The following is a 21,102-nucleotide window of genomic DNA, read 5'->3' as shown; positions in this document are numbered from 1 at the left end:
ATGTGACCATAGGGACATAAATTGGTGCAGTAGAAAATAAAGTGCACAGGTTAAGAGTGCAAAATCAGACAGGAAGTAAGGTAGTGTGATGGTACTGAGGGAGAGGTAGCTGGACAGTCTGCAGGGCAACAAGGGGAGGCCCAGAGAGAGTTATGGTAGTCATGGTTACAGTATTTGTTTGTTTTTAGCCATTTCTTAAGGCTAGGCGAGAGACGTAGGCTCTCCCGTGGGTGCTGGAAAGAGGAGGGAGGTTTTGTCATAGTTAGCACCATTGTGCAAAACAAATGTCATAGTTAGCACCATTGTGCAAAACAAATGATCATGATACAGTGGTATCTGTGGAATAATCTGTCAAACGAGACCTTTGCAAAACCTTGCGTAGGTGAGTTCAGGGTTCATTTGTTCCCCACACATGTCTTCTCCACAAAGGACTACCGGTATAATAAAATAAAACAGCAGCAGTTTGTTTTATTTCTCAATCTGCACCGCAGGTATAACGGCACCACAAAACACTTGGGGCGTCTGTGGCGCAGGAGGTAGAGTCGCCGCCTAATGATCACAAGGTTGGCAGATCGGTGGTTCGAGCCCCGGCTGGCCACATGTCGTGGTGTCCTTGGGCAAGACACTGAACCCCAAAATTGCTCCCAGTGAGCGGGCCGGCGCCTTGCATGGTAGCTTGGCCGCCATTGGTGTGTGAATGTGTGTGTGTGAACGGGTGAATGAGAGGCCGTTGTAAAGCGCTTTGGAGCAGCAAAAAAAGCGCTATATAAGTGCAGTCCGTTTACCATTTCACTACATTGTCTCATGCCCACGGACCTTGAAAGCGTATAGTTCACGGTCACGGTTCTGATGTTCAAACGGATGTTCAAAGGCTCATTAATCAAAGGTGAGTGAGAGAGAATGTCAGGCTCGTTAAAACCCTACCTGCAGCTGGGGTGTGGAGCAGTTAGAACAGCTGGGTGAGAGGAGTCACCGCTGCCTCCAGGTGCTTCTGGGGCATTACCATGCAAGCACATAACCACAGCTAGGCCACTAGCAGCACTCTCACACACACCGAGCTGACTCACCCAGTCCGCCCGCCCGAGGTTCCGGAACGGTGTGACACATTAGGCGGGTAAATGTTAAATGGTAAACAGACTGCACTTATATAGCGCCTTTATCCAAAGCGCTTGACAACGGCCTCTCATTCACTCATTCACCCGTTCACACACACACATCCACACACCGATGGCGGCCAAGCTACCATGCGAGGTCGCCGGCCGGCCCCGCTCACTGGGAGCAATTTGGGGTTCAGTGTCTTGCCCAAGGACACTTCGACATGTGGCCAGCCGGGGCTCGAACCGGCGATCTGCCAACCTTGCGATCATTAGACGGCGGCTCTCCCTCCTGCGCCACAGCCGCCCCCTAGGCGGGTGGCTGTTTACATCTCCTCAACCTCGCTTTGTTGCTTTGTGTGCTACACAATCCAGGTTGTCTCGCTATTCACTGTTCATATGCGGTTTATTAAAAATGATCATTCTTAACTGTCCGGTACGGCGAAGGCGTGAGACAGTTTCACAGCTTATGTGGCGCATTAGTGTTTCCTTTTCACGTGTGGTTGTCTGTGTTGTTAATGTGATGTACTGTCTGTGTTCACGTTCAGACAGAGTGGAGGTGAGGCCTAAGGCGCCTGCTCAAAATGGCCTCGCCGCTGTTGCACCCTGGGAAATGAACTAGTAGGGGGTCTGTCCCTTTATGTACTTTATGTGTGTGTGTGTGTGTGTGTGTGTGTACTTTATGTGTGTGTGTGTGTGTGTGTGTGTGTTTCATGGAGGCTTGTAAGTAACACAGGCTGGCAGACATGGAACCATCTGGAGAGGACGCCGTTCCGCTCCAGGACATCCCAGGTTTCAGCAGCTATACGATGGCTGGAAGAGACTCTTCTCCTTACTAGCCTTATCATGCTCACATACGTGACAGCTGCTGGTGAAATGTGCAACCAGAAGGCAAAGTCATTTTTCTGTTTTTTTTACATGTATGTGCTTAAACTACAGATTGTAAGCTTTCACATGATGTGTCATACATTGAAATCGGAGACAAATTGAAGACGACATGAGTATTGCTACCCCTGAAATCATAATCAATATTTATGCATGCATGCATGTATGTATGTATGTATGTGTGTATGTATGCATGAATGCATGCATGCATGCATGCATGTATGTATGTGTGTATGCATGTATGCATGTATGTACAGTATGTATGTATGTATGCATGTATGCATGTATGCATGTATGTATGTATGCGTGTGTGTGTGTGTGTGTGTGTGTGTGTGTGTGTGTGTGTGTGTCTGTGTGTGTATGAGGGCAGGTGGGTGGGTGCATGCATGCTATTGCTCACACAAATAAAATCAAAAATGATTTCACCATTTTGTATTGCTCACCCAATAAAAAAAACTGTTGTTTTCGGCCAAATCGAGTGTAGGCCAAATGGCTTTCAGTACACTGTTGTTTTAATATGCCTCAACTGCTAATTCACCCAAGCGGTTGGCACTGTCAGACTGACCTTGTCGGGCCGAACCCAGCCAAGACAATCACCTGATGAGACATGAGATGACGGACTGGGAATTCATACCAGCAACAGGCGGGGGGGGCGTGGTTTGGGACGTGGTTTGGGACGTGGTTTGGGACGTGGTTTGACACGTGACACTGACTGTGTCGCCCGTCCACTCTCCCATTTGTGTTTTGTGTTTTTGTGATACATTTTTTATTATTATTTCAGGGAATAATACAAGGGACTGGTAGCATATAATGAAACAAAAGAGAAATAGAATAACAAAAATCCAGTCATTCCCATAAACTTTCCACCACCCCGTCCCCCGCCTCCCCTTCCCAATCTCCCTTTGCCCCAACAGTCCCCCCCACCTCCCCCTTCTCCCACAAATGTCCCTCCCGCCACATACCTCCGACCCACAACCCACCCGCCCAATCACCCCCCCCCCCCCCCCCCCACCCCCGCCCCACAGGACCCCAAGGAAGGAGCACTCACATTTGTGACCCACACAAACCAGACGCCCTCCTCCCTCTCTCTCTACCTCCTTGGCACCCTAAAGACTGGACTAGTAATTACAACACTTTCCTCTATCCCTAACCTCATGTTTCATTTGCATATCTTTGTGCTGTTACCTAAAATACAGACGCCCTCCTCCCTCTCTCTCTACCTCCTTGGCACCCTAAAAACTCGACTAATTACAACACTTTGCTCTTTCCCTAACCTCATGTTCTGTTTGCATATCTATGTGCTGTTACCTAAAATACCATACAAGTAAATAGATTTCCCCTACACTGTAACTTGGCAAGTCTCAAGCGAAAAAAAATATATATATACAAATTATAATCTCCCTTTTGATGAAATAAGGTTACAGTAGAACAGTAGAAATGAGAGTACAGTGAACAGTACAATACTATTACACATCTTAGTTTTGTAATTACAGTATATTTCCCGTGACCATGTTGTGGCCTGTATCCAAGTCCCATTTCCCCTTAATGGGAACATCAATACTTCCTTTATTCCTCCTCCACAGGGGAGGCTGGAAGCGGATTGATTTCCACGTTGGTCGTTGGTCGCCATCTGTAATCACTGAGTAAAAAAAACAAAAAACAACACTGAGGGGAGAGGAGGACAAAGCAGAGGCATTTTAATTATCACCACAGAATAGCCCAGCAAGGACACCGCCGCTGAACAGCTTCATCACTGACTGGGCGTCTAAATATACTCATTGACTAGGTGGTGTCCTTATAGACGAAGCTCGACTCGTACAGATCTGCGATCAGTCATCGTGTGAAGCCAACCTCTGGAATGTCAATCCCTGGGTTTTCTACGGCTCCATCACTCCTGGTGGAGGTTTAATCCCCCTCGTCTGTTATAACTATAACAGACAACAGACCCCCCTCAGCTGTTGTTGATATGGTTTTAGAGTGGGCGGGTGAGGTTGAGTTTGGGGGCCCTTGACTGACTTAGCCTGCACTCTCTTAACCCAACACAGGTTTTTTTTTTTTTTTACAGTACAGAGAGACATGACACACGGGTCAAGGCAAGAAAGGCAATGTGTCACAGTCGGCCGGTTTCAGAGCAGTTTATTTGTTGAGGAGCTTGCCTGGAGGTTTTTCTTTTGCGAGAGCTGTGTGTTCTGTGTGTTCTGTGTGTGTGTGTGTGTGTGTGTGTGTGTGTGTGTATGTGTGTGTGTGTGTGTGTGTGTGTGTGTGTGTGTGTGTGTGTGTGTGTTCTGTGTGTGTGTGTGTGTGTGTGTGTGTGTGTGTGTGTGTGTGTGTGTGTGTGTGTGTGTGTGTGTGTTGTGTGTGTGTGTTCACTCCCGCTTGTTCGGAGCTCGTTTCACACTGAGTGAGGCTCTCTGCCGGACAGGGGATTTGACAGAGAATCTATCATGAGCTGAAACAGTCACGAACGAACAGATTCATCCTCCCTTTGATGTGCTAGCTTGTGTTAGCAGAAGCACTTGGGCTAATTGGAACTGGTGTGTTGTTGTTTTTTTACGAAGGTTTGACCGTTCTGTCTGTCTCTTTTGTTTTAATGTCATCGTTTGGTCCGGTATTTCGTACATCGTACATCGCCCTTTCCGCAAGTGGGGGTTGTTACATGAATGTACAAGCAGTCTGGCTGGTCGGTTGTTCATCGCCGACGTTATGCAGACATAGCTGTCCTTCAATGACTTACGGTTAATGCGTGTCTGAGTACATCTGAGAGAGAAATCAATCCTCAACGGATGAATATGCTTCATGAATCCCTCGCTCAGCGCCCTTTTTATGACCCCCCCCTACCCGCAAATAATTTGTGATTATTGCCGCACTAGCCCCACTTGGAAAGAGAAGATGTTCCGGCCCATAAAGCATTCTATGAGCTAATCAACTTCGCGCGGAGGACATTACCCATCTCCATAGGCACGGGTCTCTCATGCCAATTTTGTTAATTAGATAATAAGTCCATATATTAATCAAACGGAGGCCGTGTGAGTGTGAGTGCGAGCGTCACGTGGCTTGCCGCCGCAGCGGGAAAAACCGTTTTATTCGAAACAGGAAGCCTATCGGTCAGGTTAAGGGCAGAGGCGTCTGAGCTCACTGTGAACGACATAAAGGACTTTTGTGGACCGCTATAGACCGGATAATGAGAAGCTTGGGAGGAGGATTTGATATGCATGAACACACACACAAGAGGGAAGAACTTTTTTCTCGTCGTGTGTGGGTGTCGAGTCGTACCCTATAATTAACCGAATCTTATTTCTTTGTTGTTTTTTTCGGGGGGCCCTTACTGACGCTGTTGTTTTGGAGTTGACGCGACATGAAGTCCTCTACTATTAACTGTTCTCAACCTCCGTCAAGGGCAAATTTAGCAACATAAAAGCGGTCGACATTATATATCGACATACTATAAGCCTCCCTCTCGAACAGTCGTTACTGACGGTCTCCTTCACGCTGACCTCTGGGCTTTCTCTCCTCTCCTCTCCCCTCTCTCTCCTCTCCTCTCCTCTCTCTCCTCCCCTCTCCTCTCCCCTCTCTCTCCTCTCCTCTCTCCTCTCCTCTCCTCTCCCCTCTCTCCTCTCTCTCTCCTCTCTCTCTCCTCTCCTCTCTCTCCTCTCCCCTTTCTCTCCTCTCCTCTCTCTCCTCTCTCTCCTCTCTTTCCTCTCCTCCCCTCTCTCTCCTCTCCTCTCCTCTCCTCTCTCCTCTCTCTCCTCTCCTCTCTCCCCTCTCCTCTCTCCTCTCTCTCCTCGCCTCTCTCTCCTCTCTCTCCTCTCTCTCCTCTCCTCTCCTCTCTCTCCTCTCCTCTCCTCTCCTCTCCCTCCTCTCTCTCCTCTCCTCTCTCTCCTCTCCTCTCTCTCTCTCTCCTCTCCTCTCTCTCCTCTCCTCTCCCCTCCTCTCTCCTCTCCCCTCTCTCCTCTCATCTCCTCTCCTCTCTCTCCTCTCTCTCCTCTCCCCTCTCTCTCCTCTCCTCTCTCTCCTCTCCTCTCTCTCCTCTCTCTCCTCTCCTCTCTCCTCTCCCCTCTCCTCTCCCCTCTCTCTCCTCTCCTCTCTCTCCTCTCCTCTCTCTCCTCTCTCCTCTCCTCTCCTCTCTCCTCTCTCTCCTCTCCTCTCTCTCCTCTCCTCTCCCCTCTCTCTCCTCTCTCTCCTCTCTCTCCTCTCCTCTCCTCTCCTCTCTCTCCTCTCTCTCCTCTCTCTCCTCTCCTCTCTCTCCTCTCCCCTCTCTCTCCTCTCTCTCCTCTCCTCTCTCTCCTCTCCTCTCTCTCCTCTCCTCTCTCTCCTCTCCTCTCCTCTCTCTTCTCTCCCCTCTCTCCTCTCCCCTCCTCTCTCCTCTCCTCTCTCTCCTCTCCTCTCCTCTCCTCTCTCTCCTCTCCTCTCTCTCCTCTCCTCTCCTCTCTCCTCTCCTCTCCCCTCTCTCCTCTCCTCTCTCTCCTCTCCTCTCCTCTCCTCTCCTCTCCCTCTCCCCTCCTCTCTCCTCTCTCTCCTCTCCTCTCTCCCCTCTCTCCTCTCCTCTCCTCTCTCTCCTCTCCCCTCTCTCCCCTCTCTCCTCTCCTCTCTCTCCTCTCTCTCTCCTCTCTCTCCTCTCCTCTCTCCCCTCTCTCCTCTCTCCTCTCCTCTCTCCTCTCCTCTCTCTCCTCTCCTCTCTCTCCTCTCTCCTTTCTCCTCTCCTCTCTCCTCTCCTCTCTCCCCTCTCTCCTCTCTCCTCTCTCCTCTCTCTCCTCTCCTCTCCTCTCCCCTCTCTCCTCTCCTCTATCTCCTCTCTCCTCTCCTCTCCTCTCTTTCCTCTCCTCTCCTCTTCTCTCTCTCTTTCCTCTCCTCTCTCTCACACACGCCCCTTTTTTACCCGGGCAAAGCCTTGGCATCAGACCATCTCCCCATTAGTTTCCCTCATCTCCACTGTTAATAAAAGTGATTTGGCTCAACGGTAACAAGTCGTTTTATGTACAAATTGATTCTCTGACACACTCTTTCCCCCCACACTTTGATTGAAACATGAAAACGGTATTACGAGCGCAGGGAAGGCGTAAGAAGTAGTCAATAGATTTTAACGAGGCCAATAACAATGGCAAAAGGTGGGCTAAGACACTCATCAACTTGATTGGTCATCTTCTTTATTTAGCGTCTGGATAGGGTCTTCGTTATTGTTTAATGCCTAATTGTATTGATTTATCTGAGTAAACTGATTAATGTTAAGGTGTCGTGAATTTTTTCATTTTAATTAAGGTACAGGAACTGACTCACTGTTCTCCTTGACTGGAATTGTATTGTGCTTGTTCCATATTTTCATCTGTCGGCCGTGTTTAAACCTTGACCCCCAGACACCCACGGGAGCCCTTTAAAACGTTCTCTGAAAGGATGTTCTCATAATGACGAGGACTTAGGACGGAGAAAATCATTGGGCCTTAATTGAGATGATGACCTGGTGGTGTTTTTCCACCAGCTGTATATTTTCCCTCATTCTCTCGCTTTGAAGAAATGTCAGATTTAATCGGTTATCATTATTGTTCCAAATGTTCTTTAGCTAGCCCCCCTCTCCGTTCTCCGTATGAGTCAATCTTCTTCCGAGTGCACCTAGGCCGACTACGTGCCTTGAAACTTTTTTTCTGTTCATAAAATAATAATGGCTACGAAAGTGTTCACTACTTGTGAATCTGCTATGAGGCAGAAGATATAACCTTTTCCCCATTCCGGCCCCCGAAAATATCTCTCACAGCGAGACAGGGGGTGTGTGTGTGTGTATAAGGCCAGCCGGTGGTGACATGTCTGTTGCCTTTGTGCCCAAAACATTCCTTATTCAAATGAACGCGACTGACTAACTGTCTAACGTGTGAGCCGATCGCCCCCACACGTCATTTACATAGCCCGCATACCTCGTTCAGTCGCCTATGGCGTTAGAAAGACAGCTTCCCCTCAGCTAGATCCAGGCCTACGTACGGGTACAGATTAATTATGGAACGTGGGCCAGGCATAACGAACACAGCAGCTGTCATGGATAGCATGAGAGCGCTGTTATGTAGAGAGAGACAGGCTTAAATGTGGTCTGGTGGTGGTGGTTTTTGCTTTAAATATGTTTGAATTGTTATGATTCAGTCTGTTCAGCGACAGCAAGAAATTATACCCAGATGAGTCATCATCAATCATAATCAGTTCAATGTCTAAAATCGTGAAATTGGTTAGGGTTGTTTCCATCTTCATGGTGGTTTTTTTTTCTTGTTTTTTTCTTTAGTTGTTGTTGTTTTCTAGAATTGTTTGGAGAGTGTAGCCTATATGTAGGATATACCCGGAGGCGAAAGGATCTCCCTATTTTTAGTCAGAGACATTAGTACATAATCCGAATCCTAAATTGAGAGTGGGAATGGGGGTGGGGGGGGGAGGGGGGGGGGAGGGGGGGGGAGGGGGTTCTGACTGTTCTGTCCTCCTGTCATCACCACAATGGCTGACGTGTAACGCAACACTGATCCATGTAATTGAGTCAAAAGCAACAAACAGCATCCAGGCCTAGTGAGTCAGCTGCATGTGACACATGGATTTCGTGTCTGTCTGTCTGTCTGTACGCAAGAGAGACACCTGCTGTCTCTGAGGCCTTTGCAAAACGGGTCCGTTATAGTAGGAGATACAGTAACTGCTCCTCCTGAGACATCTACTACCCCCCAGCACTGTGTCTCCTGAGACATCTACTACCCCCCAGCACTGTGTCTCCTGAGACATCTACTACCCCCCAGCACTGTGCCTCCTGAGACATCTACTACCCCCCAGCACTGTCTCCTGAGACTTCTACTACCCCCCAGCACTGTGTCTCCTGAGACATCTACTACCCCCCAGCGCTGTGTCTCCTGAGACATCTACTACCCCCCAGCACTGTGTCTCCTGAGACATCTACTACCCCCCAGCACTGTGTCTCCTGAGACATCTACTACCCCTCAGCACTGTGTCTCCTGAGACATCTACTACCCCCCAGCACTGTGTCTCCTGAGACATCTACTACCCCCCAGCACTGTGTCTCCTGAGACATCTACTACCCCCCCAGCACTGTGTGTCCTGAGACATCTACTACCCCCCAGCACTGTGTCTCCTGAGACATCTACTACCCCCCAGCACTGTGTCTCCTGAGACATCTACTACCCCCCAGCACTCAAGCCCGGATTATCCATATATTGCATCGGGTGAACGCCCTGGGGCACCAGCCAATGGGGGGGCACCAAATTATTCGGACAATGAATAGACCTTTAAAATATTTTGGGCACATTTTGAAAATATAGGCTATATTTACTGGAAGACATCCACACAGGTACAAAACTAACGGTTATATTTAGGCTATCATATAAATAATAAGATAAATAATTGCGAGTGCCCCACCCCCAGTCACAGACAAGTGCCCCCCCCCCCCCCCCCCCCCAATCACAGACAGGTGCGCGATGACGCAGTGACGCCAAACTATCAACTAAGAAATCAAAATGGACAGGCGACAACTGAGTGGCTCTGCCAAGCGAAAAATTAAGCAATCCTGTCTTGTTCAGCGCATTGATGCATACAGGGCCCTGAATGGACTATTTGGCGTTTTGTTTGATTCCGACATGGACCGCGATTCTGTGCGTAAACGCGCTACTGCGCTCTCCTCCACATATCCAGATGACCTGGACAAAAACTTTGGAGATGAACTTATTCAGTTCAAGGATTTTGTGCGGGAGGAGACAACCCGTTCACCAGAGGAGATGCTTCAAATCCTGAGAATACATGGACTACAGACGACGTTCCAATGTGTGTTTGTCGCACTGAGGCTCTTCCTTACCCTGCCAGTTACCAACTGCGAGGGCGAGAGATCCTTCTCCCAACTCAAACGAGTGAAGAATGAACTCAGAACCACTATGGGACAGAAGCGTCTGTCTGCACTTTCCCTGCTGGCAATTGAATCCGAGTTGGTCAAAGAGATGGACTTTGAGGATTTAGTCAACGACTTTGCCTGCGTAAAATCAAGAAAAAAGAAGTTCTGCTAAAGGTAAGGCTTACTTATGATTATTTGGGGCTAATATGAGGCTGTGGCTGATTTGGGCAGGCTGTGTGATGCACAGGGCTATTCATAGCTTTCAGTCACGTGGTTTCTTCCCTAGCAACCACCAACCTGACGGGCAAAAAGTATCATAGCAACATCGCTCAACATGGCTGCCTACTATTTAGAGCACCTCACTCATGAAGAACTATCAAGATACACGACGGTGATAGGAGTGGAGGATTGACACCATTCAAATAGTGTTGGATTCCCTGTCTTCTACTCTATCCAGACACGTTGGAATTATTTTCCTAACCCCCGGAGAATCAAAGTTATTGACCTGCAAAGGGTGCCTCCTTGACCGGCTTTTCCCGTAAATAACACCGGTTATGGAGGTGGTACAAACATAAGACTATTATTGCTAAATTCACCATCAGTATACGGTCATTTTGAGCCCTTAACCACCGCGCTGACACCCCGAGAAGATATACTTTTAATATGAAACTCGATCAACCGGGCGTTCACCGGCTGCTGGACGAAACTCCCAACTCCCGCTGTCAGCGAGGCGAGGGAATATTTATATCCGGGAATTCGCTCCTTGCTGTGTCCACGGTGATAGGAGTGGAGGATCGACTCCATTCAAATAGTGTTGGATTCCCTGTCTTCTACTCTATCCGGACACGTTGGAATTATTTTCCTAACCCCCGGAGAATCAAAGTTATTGACCTGCAAAGGGTGCCTCCTTGACCGGCTTTTCCCGTGAATAACACCGGTTATGGAGGTGGTACAAACATAAGACTATTATTGCTAAATTCACCATCAGTATACGGTCATTTTGAGCCCTTAACCACCGCGCTGACACCCCGAGAAGATATACTTTTAATATGAAACTCGATCAACCGGGCGTTCACCGGCTGCTGGACGAAACTCCCAACTCCCGCTGTCAGCGAGGCGAGGGAATATTTATATCCGGGAATTCGCTCCTTGCTGTGTCCACGGTGATAGGAGTGGAGGATCGACTCCATTCAAATAGTGTTGGATTCCCTGTCTTCTACTCTATCCGGACACGTTGGAATTATTTTCCTAACCCACGGGAAATCAAAGTTATTAACCCGCAAAAAGTGGGTTTTGCCCGCAAAAAGTGCCTTTTGCCCGTCAGGTGGGCGTTTCCACTATGCTGTGACGTCACATGAAAGCTATGAATAGCCTACGTCTGATACAGCATCACGAAGGTGAGCAGAGCGGCAAAGAGAGAGGCGCTGTTTATTTCCATTTTTGGACTTGGTTGGTATTGAGCTTGTTTTATTGTAGTATACAGTATGTGCATTTCCCCCTTTGTTATGGTTTTGCATGTAGTCTCAGGCCATTTATGATGGAAATAATTAGCCTATATTTAGAAAGTCGTGTTGCATTGGGATGTGAGTTGCATTCAGATTTGAGCATCAGTGTCAAGGCTATACTATGGCATTAGGCCCAACTGGGATGAGCCTGTACTGTAGTAATATGCTCTTGTAAATCTATGGTTTTTGTAACCATAGTAAATATCACATTTTCACTTGCAAAGTAAAAAAATAAAATAAAATAAAAGTGTGTGTGTTGGGGGGGGGGGGGCACACATCAAGTCTGGTCACCCTAGGGCACCCTAGGGGGTTAATCCGGGCCTGCCAGCACTGTGTCTCCTGAGACATCTACTACCCCCCAGGACTGTGTCTCCTGAGACACCTACTACCCCCCAGGACTGTGTCTCCTGAGACACCTACTACCCCCCCAGCACTAGTGGATTGATGATTCACACGCTTAGTATTCAAATGTATTGATTGTAAGTCGCTTTGGAATAAGGCGTCTGCTAAATGCCAAGCATGTGAATATAAAATGTATATTTTTCTATATATTTCTTTCCTTTAGCCAATTAAAGAACATACAGAGCAGTACGGAGCAAAACATCATGAGATTTGCTCAAGGCAAAAGGATATCCACCTCCACTGCGGTATACGTGGATGCGCTATGTCAATAATGCATGTGTGTGTAGACAGAAAGAGAGAGGGAGGGGGAGAAAGAGAGAGGGAGGGGGGGAGGAGAAAGAGAGAGGGAGGGGGGGAGAAAGAGAGAGGGAGGGGGGGGGGAGAAAGAGAGAGGGAGGGGGGGGGAGAAAGAGAGAGGGAGGGGGGGAGAAAGAGAGAGGGACAAAGAGAGTGTGTGTCTCTGCGTGTGTTTTTATGTGTGCATGTGTGTTCGTTTGTGTGTGTGTGTGTGTTTTTGTGTGTGTGTGCGTGTGTGCGTGCGTGTGCGTGTGCAGTATTTACTATGTGTGTATGAGAGAGACAGAGAGAGAGAGACATTGTTCTGCTGCACAATCGCATGGCAGCCTTTGACATGGACGCTGGTCGTACCTGTCAGGGCAACAAAGGCCTCTCTGCCCCGGCATGATATGTGTTAGTCCACCGGCTACTGCGGGGGGAGAGATAGGTCCCATATGAGAGAAGGTGTGAGTGGGTGGACAACCTGACAAGCTGTTGCTAACCTGCCTCCAGCCCTCCCTCAAGCCCTCCCTCCCTCCAGACCTCCCTCCCTCCCTCTCTCTCTCTCCCTTTCTCCCTCCCTCCTTCTCTCTCTCTCTCTCTCCCTTTCTCCTTCCCTCCCTCTCTCTCTCTCTCTCTCTCCCTCCATCCCTCCCTCCCTCCAGCCCTCCCTCCCTCCCTCTCTCCTCTAGTGTCCTCTCTTTCTTTCACTCACCCGTTAACCTGCCTCCAGCCCTCTCTCCCTCCCTCCCTCCAGCCCTCCCTCCCGCCCTCCCTCCTCCAGTGTCCTCTCTTTCTTTCACTCACCCGTCTCAGCGGTCAAGTGTGCCACACCCTCAGGGGCTGCTGCAAAATTTAAGCCCATTACATGACATGTCTTCCTGTCCTACAGCCCAGGGAAAGTTATTTGGCAGGAAACGACAAAATCACCCCCACCAGTTCGTGAGCTTAGAATCATAAGGTTCTATCTCCGTCTAGGGCAGTTCAGAGATATTGAGCGTCAAAGTTTTTACATTCCATTATGTTTTGTGAGATGGAACCTTTGTATTTTATGAATTACTAACTAAAAAAACTATTTTGTCAACATTTAAAAAATAACACCACACAGGCATTAATAAACGCCTAATGGATCAGATTATGTAAAAAACTCAATTTTTATAAAAATGGAAATAGAACCTTATAATTCTAACGTCACAATGTCCTCATGTCCTTACAGCCCAGGGAAAGTTATTTGGCAGGAAACTCACCCCCACCAGTTGAGTCCTGGTGTGCCTGGGAGTCACTGCCAGAGTTAAGACTGAATAAAACATAACATGGAGAGAACGAACAGGAGGAGAAGCACTCAAGTGAAGTGAATAGTGCCATTTTGTAGAGTTCTAAAATTCACAGCTTTGCAGACAAAACAGGCTACACACACACACACACACACACACACACACACACACACACACACACACACACACACACACACGAACACACTAACATGTGTGAGCCTGATCTAACCTGCATTTCTTCAATTATTTAGAACATTTGTTTTAAGATATAAAAACGCAGATGTCTATAGGCTACATGCAGACCTATGATGTTGTCTGGTTTTTGATACGCTTGTCTAGGTTCATTATCTGTTTCTTCAGTGTGAGAAGCATATTTTTGTCCAGGCTGCAATATAGAAAGATACATACAAGAGATAAAGATACGTACGGGAGACATTAATAATTCAGTCACATTTAATAAATGTTTTCTATACATAAGACAATGAATGCACCATAATCTTTTCTGTGTGTGTGTGTGGGGGGTGGGGGGGGGGGGCGGGGGCACCAATATATCAGACAATTCACATGAGGTGGTCCTTCAGAGGTTGTAAGAACCAGAACTGTGCTTACTGCTCACAAAGTCCGTTTCTACTTTCTGAAAAAGACATAATGGTCCATCAGGCTGACTATATCATGAGGAACAATGTTGTTAGAATACATATAGTAATTAGTTTAGTTAAAATCGTTGTTTTTTCCGTCCCCTTTGTTCGTTATTTGCAGTGTTCTTGACTAACGTGACCTATGGTGGGCTGTGAAACGATTTCTATTCTGTACATTAGAATGCATTAGACACATTTGAAGAAAAAAAAGCGATCAAGCAAGCATTTGAAAAAAATGCACTCAGCAAGCACCATTTGTTATCTGTTTATAGTGATAGTTCTAAATAATCTCGTATATTGCCTCGCAAATGGATCCTATGAATAGCTGTTAGAGTCGTAACCGGTTGTGACAGACAGGCCTCGAGGTGTTCCTAAACCAGCTCCTATGAATTGTCAAAGCTCAAAGCTCGTGTCCAGGCCGGGGGTCTGTGTTCCTCCTGCTGCAGCCCCTCGAGACCGGGGTGAGGGGGTCGTGCAGCAGCGGTATGTGGGTGTCACTGTGCGAGGGGTCCCACACCACCCCCCCGGCCGCGCACACAGACCCGCGCAGACTCCGGCGGCACGCGCCCGTTCTCTCTGTCTCTGCGCCCTCCTCGGCCTCGCTCGAGCGCAGGGCCATCAGCTCGATCTCGTGCTTGGCCGCGGTCTCCAGCACCCGCTGCTTATTGTAGAAGATGACAAAGTTGTTGATGATGGGGTGGATGGGCAGCGCGATGGCGATGACGCCGCAGAGGAAGCTCACGGCCGCGTTGCACCTCCCCAGGGTGGTCTTGGGGTAGATGTCCCCGTAGCCCACCGTGGTCATGGTGATCACGGCCCACCAGAAGGACTGGGGGATGCTGGTGAACAGGGTGTCCGGGTGGCTCTGTTCCATCGTGTAGCCCAGCGCCGAGAACAGGAACACCCCCACGCCCATGTACATGAGCAGCAGCCCCAGCTCTTTGAAGCTGCTCTTCAGGGCGGAGGTGAGGGTCTGCAGTCCCGCGGAGTGGCGCGCCAGCTTGAAGACACGCGCGATGCGCATGATGCGCAGCGCCTGCACCGCCTGCTGCACGTTGGCCAGCTCCATCATCGCCGTGCCCAGGGACGTCAGCGTGAGCACCACGAAAAATGGCATGATCGCCATGAAGTCTATGATGTTCATGAAAGACAGGACGAATGTCATCTTGTTCGGGGAGGAGATCAGGCGCAAGACGTACTCGACGGTGAACCACGCGATGCAGACGGTCTCGATGGCCTCCAGGGTCGGGTGTTCCGCGCGGTTGCCTTCGAGGTCCTCCACTTGCAGGTCGGGGAGGGTGCCCACGCACATCACCACGGAGGAGACGAGGACGAAGAGGAAGGAGAGGATGGCGATTACGCGCGCCGGCAGCGAGGACTCGGGCTTCTCCAGGAACTTCCACAGGAACATTTGGAACCTCTGCCAGCCCATGGCCGACGGGTCCCCCTCCCGGTCCACCAGGATGGTTTGGACTTTCTCTGCGATCTCCGCGAGCTCGTCCTCCACCTCGTCCAGGTTGCTTTTGCAGCACTCGTCCAGGAAATCCGGGTCGATCTTCCAGAACTCCATCTCCTTCATAAAACAAATTGGGCAAATGCCCCGTTTCATGTGTATCTCCCCGTAGTAATACACTTCAATGATGCATTTGAACGCGTCCGGGTCCCTGTCGAAATAAAATTCTCCATTCCCGGTGTCATAGTCGTCGCAAAGTGAGGATAGGTCATCCGAGGTCTCCGTCTCCGTGGAGCAGTTGACTAGTTCCGCTAATCGGGTCTCTGGATAGCGGTTCAGGACGTCTCCATACAACACCTGTTTCACCCCGCCGATGTTCACCACGAGCTCAGTTTCGTCGCTTGCGTCCGAGCCGTTGCAATCGGCGTATCGCGTCCTAGGTATTCCCCACATACTTGTCCGCGTATTGTTCCCGACTTATTCCAAGATGAATCAGTTGTGCCTCTAGTCCTTGTGTCTTCTGTCTGGATACGTGAGATGTAGCCTAGACTCGCACCAGGAAAAAAAAAATATTCAGCGTCAATGTGGCAGCATTTTTTTGGTCTTCTCCGCAGCTGTCCGTCAGCAGAATACCGGAGAGAGCCTGGAGAGAGAGAGAGTTGGAGAGAGAGAGAGCCTGGAGAGAGAGAGAGCGTGGAGAGAGCGTGGAGAGTGCGCCGTGGAGAGAGCCTCTTTGCTCGCTGGGAAAGTTGGATAAGACTGCATCAGTGCGCGCACTGTCTTGCAGAGCGCTGTCTTGCAGAGCGCGCGTCACAACAGATATAAATCCATGCGGCGTGATGAATGTGAAGTAAGTTCCAGGGGTGTGGAGAGCAGCGGGCAGAGGACGTGGGAGGAGAGTTGCAATAAATGATGTTTATGGTATAGACTGAGAGATGACATCATAGAAATATACCAGAAACTGCATGGCATTCATGGAAAGGTTAAATTAGAAAGGGTAAATGCAAAAGCACATGTCCAGTTCAATTTTATTTTATATAATTGTATTTTTGTGTAGCCTACAACAACAACTAACACAAGACAAATAGCAAGTCACAACACAAAACTAAGCAAACTGATTTGCAGATACAAAGACGGTGACAGAGAAAACTCTCTCTCTCTCACACACACACACACACACACACACACACACACACACACACACACACACACACACACACATACACACGCACGCACGCACACACCTATATGCACACATTAACACCTCCATTCACTCTCTTGTAGTTGTCCACCTCTTCTTGTATTTTTTTTTACAATAACTTTCCCCCATACTAGATTAAACTGAGGAGCAGAGTTTTGTTTTCGTTTGCTGTACTTTTTTTCTAGTTTCAAATAATATTTTACTTGTATTTATTTGTATAGCACTTATCAAGACAGCAGATTCAAAGTGCTTCACAGTACATTTAGTAGCATACAGCATAAAACACAGCAAATAAACAGCCAAGAAATAAAATAGAATTCATAAAACGGAAACAAGCACTTCACAAAAGCAATGAAACGAATGATAAAAGGATAAAATCAATACAGATATCAGAAGTAAAAAGAGAAAACAACTTATAAAAACGACATCCTATATAAGTGTTTTAAAAAGTGGTACAGACCAAGCTGTGTGTGTGAACGGGTGAATGAGAGGCCGTTGTAAAGCGCTTTGGATAAAGGCGCTATATAAGTGCAGTCCATTTAGACTTCAGTCACTCATCAACTGCCTTAAAGAAATACAAAACTGGATGACTACTATAACCTACTCAAACTCAACGGCAAGAAAACAGAGCTCATGGTTGTGGCACCCCCGGCACTGCTCGAGAAGGTTGGAGATCTCGTCCTCCAGGTGGATGGCTAATCCATCTCCCCATCCCCTGAAGTCTCGGGTACAGAGCCTTCAGTGTGGCAGCACCTAACCCAGCACTAATATTTCACATTAGAGAACAACATGAAAAAAATCCCCAATATATTCCAGGCCAATTAATTGGTTGTCATTACCAATTAAGTGGTTGTCAACGAGTAGGCCTAAACTAATTTGTTTGAGTGAAAAAACACATTAGTGTGCCGCCGGTGGAACAGTGTTTGCTGACCTGTGCGTCACAGTCCAGTCCAGTGTCTCCATCTAGTGGCAATGAGTTCATATTGCAGTTCTGCTATTTTTAATATTTTATGGTGGCACAATAAGATCCCTGTAGGAGGCTATGGGTTCTAATTCATCCGTCTTGATCGTACACAAATGTGTGTGTGTGTGTGTGTGTGTGTGTGTGTGTGTGTGTGTGTGTGTGTGTGTGTGCGTGTGCGTGTGCGTGTGCGTGTGCGTGTGCGTGTGCGTGTGTGTGTGTGTGTGTGTGTGTGTGTGTGTGAGATGATGAATCGTAGGCTATTAATGTTATTCATTTAAAAGACATTTTTAGGTCCAAGAACTATTTTTTAAGTCATTCCTCAACCTTTGATAGTTCCATAAACTCTGGTAGAAGTTGCTGGAAGGTGCAGGCAGACCTAGAAGCAGCTTACCCTCCCAAATTCTAACGTGTTAACACTAGAAGAGCCGTGATGGGTGATCGGTGACCCCTGTGAGTAAAAAACAAATCTATCTTTGCACTTGATCAAATTTCAGGACCCTCCTTTCATGACTGGTCCTAGATAAGTGCGTTCTACCAGTATCCTTACATTTTAAAAATCTCATCCGGATAAGCTAGTATAAAACTATGTTGCAGTTTTTCTGAGTAGGAAGCAGGCTAATTTAAAAGAAGTGATCTTTGTGTGTAAATAGCAGATTTACATTCTAAAAAGGGGGTCTATTAGCCCCCCAAGGCGGCTCTACTAGTAGGTGAAATAGGCACGGCTGTTGTGAGGTACTGATTAGGAGATCACCTGAACCGAATCTTATTTAACAAGGTAAAGTATACCCCACTGAATCCTGAGTGTAAATAATGGATAATAATTATATTTGTGTTTATTTGACACACGTCAAACTTAGGGCTGGGCCGCAATAAAATATTTATTGCTTGTGTACATCCGGTCTGATCAATAACAAGCTGTATGCTAACATCAGCGACCTAGTTTAGAAATGTGTGGGAGGTTGAAATCTGCCTTGGCTTCAGTTCAGCTGGACGCTCTTCAGTAATGCCCTAGGCCTAGGATGACAGGACCAGCTGGGTGGTAAAAACAGTGCTAGTAGTACCTAAAAGGTAATTGGAATAAAAATAAAAAAAACTACTGACCATGCCAAAACAGTTGAAAAGAAACGTTTTGAGAGAGGAAAAGAAGGGATAAATGTTGGCTTTACTGGCAGACGGACATAGTCGGCATCAGGTTGCTTCCATAATGACAGGAATTGTGAAAGCTCGCAATCGAGCCAAAAAAATTGCTTTCCGGTTTTTGGCATAGGACGACAAACGAAGCGATTATTGGGGGGTGTTTCCCCCGTTTGTGTTTGTGTTTTTAATCCTTGTATGTTCTGATTGCACTTTTCTTATTTTGATGTAAAACACCCTGTGCATCCGTGCTGTGAAGGGCGCTATATAAATAAAGTTTTACTTACTCAACAACTGTAGGATGACATCAAATGACCTACAAAAAAAGGGTAAACGGCAGTTGGGGTGATGGGCACAGAGAGGATGGTTAAAAAACATTAGAGGCTCCTAGGGGCAGGGCTGAAACAGGCTCCTAGGGGCAGGGCTGGAGTATGACCACCACCAGGCTCCTAGGGGCAGGGCTGAAACAGACTCCTAGGGGCAGGGCTGAAACAGACTCCTAGGGGCGGGGCTGAAACAGACTCCTAGGGGCGGGGCTGAAACAGGCTCCTAGGGGCGGGGCTGAAACAGGCTCCTAGGGGCGGGGCTGGAGTATGACCACCAACAGGCTCCTAGGGGCGGGGCTGGAGTATGACCACCAACAGGCTCCTAGGGGCAGGGCTGGAGTCGTGCAAAGCTAGAAAAAAGCCCTTCGTCAATGAAAAGCAAGGAAGAGCCAGGCTGAGGTTTGCAAAAGACTTTAAGGACCGTAGAGGACTGGACTACGGTCATCTCCTCTGATGAGTCCAACTTTCATCTTTGCCCAACAAGTTCAAGTTCAAGTTCAAGTTCAAGTTCAAGTTTATTGTCATATGTATTAATACAATGAAGTTCTTCAGCCTCGTCTCTCTCTGTAGTATCACACACAACAACATACTCCACAATACAAACAACAAAACAACACAGTACAATGTACACAGTTCATTCATTCATTCATTCATTCAATGTGCTTAGTGCAGGGTGGCATGGTTCAGCTGTTCAACAACCTGACTGCCTGTGGGAAGAAACTATTTCTGAGGCGGGTGGTGGTGCGTGAATTGATACTTCTATAGCGTTTTCGGGATGGGAGGAGTGTGAATAGTGCATAGGCAGGGTGGCAGGTGTCTTTAAGGATGTTTTGACCTTTTTTTATACAGCGGGTGTTGTAGATGTTATTGAGTTGTGGCAGTTCTGTGTTGATTATTTTGGCTGCAGTCTTCACTGTCCTCTGTGAGCGTCTACAGTCCTGGGCAGTCAGGCTGCCGAACCTCACTGTGATGCATCCTGGTACATCTGGTACACCTGGTACACCTGGTAGACACCTAGTGTCTAACGGTTAGACAGAGACCTGGAGAGGCCTATAAGCCACAGTGTCTCGCACCCACTGACAAATTTGGTGGAGGATCTGTGATGTTCTGGGGGTGCTTCAGCAAGGCTGGAATCGGACAGATTTGTCTTTGTGAAGGACGCATGAATCAAGCCATATACAACATACAAGGTTGTCCTGGAAGAAAACGTGCTTCTTTCTGCTCTGACAATGTTCCAACAATCTGGCCCCCTCCTACCTTGCCGACCTCGTCCCCCTCCACACCTCCTCCCGTTGCCTCAGGTCTGACGACCATACCACCCTCAAGACCACCAGGACCAAGCTCCGGACCTGGGGTGATAGGGCCTTTTCAGCCGCAGCCCCGTCCCTCTGGAAAGTCAAAGTCAAAGTCAATTTTATTTGTCACGTGCATACAGGTACAATGTACAGTGAAATGTTACTGCCGGCTCCTAAGAAGTGCTACAAGAGTAAGAAGGTGGAATACAAAAATTCGATTTACAAATTACAAATCAATATATACAGTTTTATAAATATATAATATACTATTAATATACATTAAAATAAATATAAGGTGCTGTAGTAAGTCCATATTGCGGGGGGGGGGGGGCATCCTGCTGAGGGCAGGGGCAGTTGCCTGGCTGTGGCCTAGGTGGTGTCATTCAGGTCGCGGATGGCCTGGGGGAAGAAGCTGTTCTTGAGTCTCTCCGTGTTCGCCATGTGAGAGCGGTACCTTTTTCCTGACCGCAGCAGAGAGAACAGTCCATTATCAGGGTGGCTTGGGTCCTTCAGGATTCTCTTGGCCTTGGTCTTGCACCGCCTGGAACGCCATCCCCAACCACATCAGACAGGCCAACACCCTCCCAACATTTAAACAGGCCCTCAAAACCCACCTCTTCAAGCTCACCTTCACCAGTTAACCCTCTCCCCCTCCCCTTCCCATGTGTCCCCAGCACTACCTTCATTAGGCCCCTATACTTTCTTTCTCTATTTATTTCTTGTTTCTTTTTATTATTACTACTCTATCTTTTCAGTTTGTAAAGCGTCTTTGAGTGTCTAGAAAAGCGATATATAAGTCT

The 21,102-nt window shown here is 47.9% G+C and overlaps 1 protein-coding gene across 1 annotated transcript; it reads right to left on the bottom strand.

The window, feature by feature from the left end:
• Window positions 1-14,329: 14,329 nt before the first annotated feature.
• On the bottom strand, window positions 14,330-15,835 carry LOC308159673 (voltage-gated potassium channel regulatory subunit KCNF1-like; the record flags this gene model as incomplete). Its single annotated transcript, XM_080533489.1, has 1 exon — window positions 14,330-15,835. One exon carries the CDS (start codon window positions 15,833-15,835, stop codon window positions 14,330-14,332), a length of 1,506 nt encoding a protein of 501 aa, XP_080389615.1.
• Between the last annotated feature and the right edge of the window lie 5,267 nt (window positions 15,836-21,102).

This window comes from Nansenia antarctica, assembly GCF_963989245.1.
Source record: "Nansenia antarctica genome assembly, chromosome: 6".
NCBI lineage: Eukaryota > Metazoa > Chordata > Actinopteri > Argentiniformes > Microstomatidae > Nansenia > Nansenia antarctica.
Note: the sequence above shows the minus strand (reverse complement) of the source record. Positions and strands in the feature narration are given on the sequence as shown.